A 5,189-nucleotide genomic window follows, 5' to 3' on the forward strand; every position below is an offset into this window, starting at 1 on the left:
TTTTTTCCCGAGACAGAGTCTTGCTCTTTCAACCAGGCTGGAGTGCAGTGGCATGATCTCGGCTCACTGCAACCTCTGCCTCCTGGGTTCAAGCAGTTCTCCTGCCTCAGCTTCCTGAGTAGCTGGGATTACAGGCGCCCACCACCACACCCAGCTAATTATTGTATTTTTTTTTTTTTCAGTAGAGACGGGGTTTCACCATGTTTGGCCAGCCTGGTCTCGAACTCGTGACCTTGTGATCTGCCCGCCTTGGCCCCTCAAAGTGCTGGGATAACAGGCGTGAGCCACTGCCCCTGGCCAAAAATGTCTTATATAAAGCTGATCCGGCCCATCCCAACTTCATGCGCTCCACGGAGAACTTGGCCCTTACTTACTCTGCAGCTACCCTTACCTTTGCCAAGACAGCCTGTGTGCATTGTTTCTCTGCAGGACATCCTCTTCCTTGAAGCACCAGTTAATTTAGCTCTCCCTACACAAAAGGAGAAACCTCAGAGAGATGGCAGCCCGCATTTGAACACCATTCTCTTAACCACTTCTTGACATGGCTTTATTTTATGCCTTCCCCAAGACATCCCTCCTTCATTTCTTTTTTTTTTTTTTTTTTTTTTTTGAGACAGAGTTTCACTCTCTTTGCCCAGGCTAGAATGCAATGATGTCATCTCAGCTTACTGCAACCTCCACCTCCTAGGTTCAAGCGACTCTCCTGCCTTGGCCTCCCAAGTAGCTGGGATTACAGGCATACGCCACCACACCCGACTAACTTTGTATTTTTAGTAGAGGTGGGGTTTCACCATGTTGCCCAGACTGGTCTCGAACTCCTGACCTCAGGTGATCCACCCGCCTTGGCCTCACAAAGTGCTGCAATTATAGGCATGAGCCACCGTGCCTGGCCCCCTCCATTATTTCTAAGGAAGTGCTGTTTTATCTCTTTTCAGTATTATTTGAAAGAAATCTCAGACATTACACTGTTTATAAATCTGTGGGGTTTGGGTTTCTTTTTTTGTTTTGTTTTGTTTTTTTGATACGGAGTTTTGCTCTTGTGGCCCAGGCTGGAGTGCCATGGCTGGAGTGCAATGGCACGATCTCGGCTCACTGCAACCTCTGCCTCCCGGGTTCAAGCGATTCTCCTGCCTCAGCCTCCCAAGTAACTGGGATTACAGGCATGAGCCACCAGGCCTGGCTAATTTTGTATTATTAGTAGAGACGGGGTTTCTCCATGTTGGTCAGGCTGGTCTTGAACTCCTGACCTCAGGTGATCCACCTGCCTCGGCCTCCCAAAGTACTGGGATTACAGGCGTGAGCCACCCTGCCCGGCCTGGGTTGCTTATTTAAATTTTTATTTACATACTTATCGAAAAGTATACAAATCAGAAGTGCACGACCTGATGACTTTTCACAAGGCAAACATACAAGTATGTTGTTGGTAACAAGTGCCAAGAAGTGGCAGTTCAAGAACCCCCAAAGCTACCTCTGTATGCCCTTCTGGTTACTGTCCCCATCCCAAGAACAACCACTATCTCACCTTCTACCACCACCGATTAGTTTTGCCTGTTGTTCAACCTAATATAAATGAAGCCTAACAGTGAAGATTCATGGGTTTTTGTGGTTTTTTTTTGAGGCAGAGTCTTGCTCTGCCGCCCAGGCTGGAGTGCAGTGGTGTGATCTCGGCTCACTGCAAGCTCCGCCTCCTGGGTTCACGCCGTTCTCCTGCCTCAGCCTCCCGATAGCTGGGACTACAGGCGCCCACCACCACCCCCAGCTAATTTTTTGTATTTTTATAGGGACAGGTTTTCACCGTGTTAGCCAGGATGGTCTTGATCTCCTGACCTCGTGATCCGCCCGCCTCGGCCTCCCAAAGTGTTGGGATTACAGGCGTGAGCCACCGCGCCCAGCCATTCATGGAGTTTTAAAACATGCACATGTATTGCCTATGTTGACAGACTGGGAGATTTCATACACAAATCCAGATTTCCTGCTGCTTTTATAAAGGATGAGACAGTACCATGCCTGCCTTTCTCATGGCAACAAATGGCTGGACCTGGTGAGCCCCTGGGCTTTTAGATGGGGGAATCTTCTCTCCTTCCCACATTCCGCCCTCCCTGCCCCTTCCTGTCTCACACTTGGGCAGCTTCTCTCATTTGTTACCAGAGTGGGGAGCTGCAAACGGTTTTCCCACTTGTTCAGGTATGTACATTTCAGGATTAAATTTCCTCAATCCAGTCCATCACGGGCATTCTTGTGAGAGTTGGGCAGGAGCTTTTATCTATTTGACTTTTTCATTTTACACCTTCATAGGGATCCCTGGAGAGGATGTGTGGAGGTCTGCTTAGCTGGCTGCCCATTAAAATCAGAATCACCATGATGATGAAATCATTTTCAGTGACATGCTTCTCCTATTTTTTACTTTTTTAGTTCCCTAACTGACTTTTCTTTTATCGGGTTCCCCAGTTGGTAAATCTTAAGGTCAGCCTTTTGCTGTGGATACATTGTGATGTGACCTAGTCAGGTCACTCAGTTATTCTGGTGTCAGCAGAATACCCGATATGTACCATAGAAATTGGAACCAGCAGTATTTCCTAAACCAGTTCTCAGCCAACTCTGCTGTAGGACCACGTTTTCCCCCAATCCACTGTGGCTCAATTTGTTGTCCTATGACATGTGACAAGCACACAGGGCATGCTGTGTGCCTCCTGCCATACAATTAGCAACACGCACACTGGCCAGTGAGTTCATTGATCATATGACCTTGGATGCTGTCGCAATTTCAAATTACTTATAATAGTTTTAAATGCTTCCTCTCAGGTTTTGCGTGTATCTCCTCCAGGACAATTTGTGGGTAGTCTTGCAGGTCACACTTTGAGATGCACTGTTCCACGTTTCTTTGAGTGAAGAGAAAGTTCTTCTGGGTGCCGTGGCTCATGCCTGTAATCCCAGCACTTTGGGAGGCCGAGGTAGGTGGATCACCTGAGGTCAGGAGTTCGAGACCAGCCTGACCAACGTGATGAAATCCCATCTCTGCTAAAAATACAAAAAATTAGCCAGGTGTGGTATTGGGTGCCTGCAATCTGTAATCCCAGCTACTCGGGAGGCTGGGGCAGGAGAATCACTTGAACCTGGGAGGTGGAGGTGGCAGTGAGCTGAGATTGCACCATTGCATTCCAGCCTGGGCAACAAGAGCAAGATTCCATTAAAAAAAAAAAAAGATTGATTAATAGAGTGTAGAAAAAAAAAGAGTTCCATGTTGGCATATTAAAGGTCCTGATAAATACTGCAGCTAAAAACAAATACATTATTTACAAATTAAAGTAAATAAATGTTTGTTTCACCTAGCATTTCCCCCATGAGTACAGAACCCTTCTTTAATTCATACCTACCAGCATCCTGAGGCATTGCGTCCATCCAGGTGCCAGTTTGGGCCATACTGGCCAAACAGGTCTCTGAAGTTTCTTGCAGTTCTAAGAGTCTGACCCTAATCCTGTGCTCAGGCTCTCTCTCCATCCACCTTTACCCCTTGTAGCAGGCTTCCTGTTCCTACAGCTCGAGTTCTTCCTCTCCTGCACATCTCCCATTGTGATGTCATCTCAAACCTAATATGTCTGCACCCTCCCCCTGGCCCCAGATGATTGCTGCAAAAAGAATAAAGAACAAGAAGTGGAGTTGCAGTGAATCAAGGACCTGGATAAAAAGTGGCTGAGGCTGAGGCCGAGGCCAGGGGAACAGACTTGCTGATTAGGATTTCAAGTCGGGTCTTGCAGAAAGCTCCTTTGATAGGCCTCCACTTGCTGTTATTCCGTAAGCAGGTTAATTGCAGGTTCAGCTTTCCTCCAAGCAGCTTACGTCTGTTTTCAAAGGTAGGTGTTCTGTGTTGGTGGTGTTTATGGGGCAAGATGTTTGATGGTGTTGGAAAAGGTGAAGCTTTTTTTCGCCCCGCCTGGCACTGTGTAGCTCCTCTTGGGATCTGTGTGTGTTTTATGCTGGCTCCGAGATGATTGCACACCCTGGGTGTAATGTTGAGGTCTTCACTAAATAACGTGAGTGCCACATGTAAACACTGGCAGCCGTGAGCTGCAAACGAAGCCAATAACTGTCTTTAAAAATGCCTTTTCCCCTTTTTGTGTGGCCAAGGGGAACACTGAAAAGTGTTCTGCAGTTCACACAGCACCAGAAACAAAGGAAACTTTCAGATTAGGTGTCACTGGGAAAGGAGGCGAGTGGAGTCTTTTAACAGAGAGATGGGGATTGATTTACCTGTTTGTATAAAACTAAAGTTACAGGAGTATCTGGATTTCTCCTGCAAGCACTCTAAGCTTGCCATAGTTATCTTAATATCTCCTGATACACTTACCATAGATTCTTCGTATTCAGGGAAATTGTAACACCTGCGTGGATAGCCGGCTAACCTCTACCTGAGCCCTTGCTCGGGAGGAGGCGTTTGGCAAGGACATTTCACATGGTTTGTGGGTGAACAGTTTCACACCAGAGTGGGATCCTCTATTGCATGTACTCGACTAGCTTTTCATTCTTATCACACTTCCCTTCCTATAAAGTTACGTATCTTTTAGAGGGAAATTTAATACCCACCTTCTCTTTCTGTGCAGCCTGTGAAAATCAGGCGATAACAAGGGCAGCCTTATTGCCAGTGTATGACCAGAGCATCTAGATGGCACTGCTAGTGGAATATCGTCTTGTCTACCATTCATTCATTCGTTCATTCATTCATTCATTCATTCATTCATGATTTTATCTACCAGACAGTTTTGGAACTCCTAGAATGGGTCAACTGATAGGCAGACATTTGGGAAAACAAGGTTTTAAGCCGTTGTTCAAATCCTCAAGGAACTCACCATCTTGGTCAAGGGGCCATGGTGAGAAGTGTGTAGAACAAAATAAGAAATGCTGTAGAAGCAAGGCCGAGCGTGGTGGCTCAAGCCTGTAATCCCAGCACTTTGGGAGGCTAAGACTGGCGGATAAAGAGGTCAGGAGATTGAGACCATCCTGGCTAACACGGTGAAACCCCGCATCTAATAAAAAATACAAAAAAATTAGCCGGGCGAGGTGGTGGGCACCTGTAGTCCCAGCTACTTGGGAGGCCGAGGCAGGAGAATGGCGTGAACCCGGGAGGCGGAGCTTGCAGTGAGCTGAGATCCCGCCACTGCACTCCAGCCTGGGTAACAGAGGGAGACTCTGTC

General features: G+C 47.1%; 1 protein-coding gene across 1 annotated transcript in view; it reads right to left on the reverse strand.

Annotated features, from left to right (window-relative positions):
* The window catches only part of LOC108542367 (uncharacterized), a 7,956-nt gene extending 4,536 nt beyond the window's left edge, over window positions 1-3,420 (reverse strand). Inside the window, exon 1 of the mRNA XM_017892355.1 lies at window positions 3,375-3,420. Coding sequence (XP_017747844.1) covers window positions 3,375-3,420 — 46 coding nt within the window. The remainder of the gene's footprint in view (window positions 1-3,374) is intronic.
* Between the last annotated feature and the right edge of the window lie 1,769 nt (window positions 3,421-5,189).

Source organism: Rhinopithecus bieti, unplaced genomic scaffold, assembly GCF_001698545.2.
Source record: "Rhinopithecus bieti isolate Rb0 unplaced genomic scaffold, ASM169854v2 scaffold_20098, whole genome shotgun sequence".
Taxonomy (NCBI): domain Eukaryota; kingdom Metazoa; phylum Chordata; class Mammalia; order Primates; family Cercopithecidae; genus Rhinopithecus; species Rhinopithecus bieti.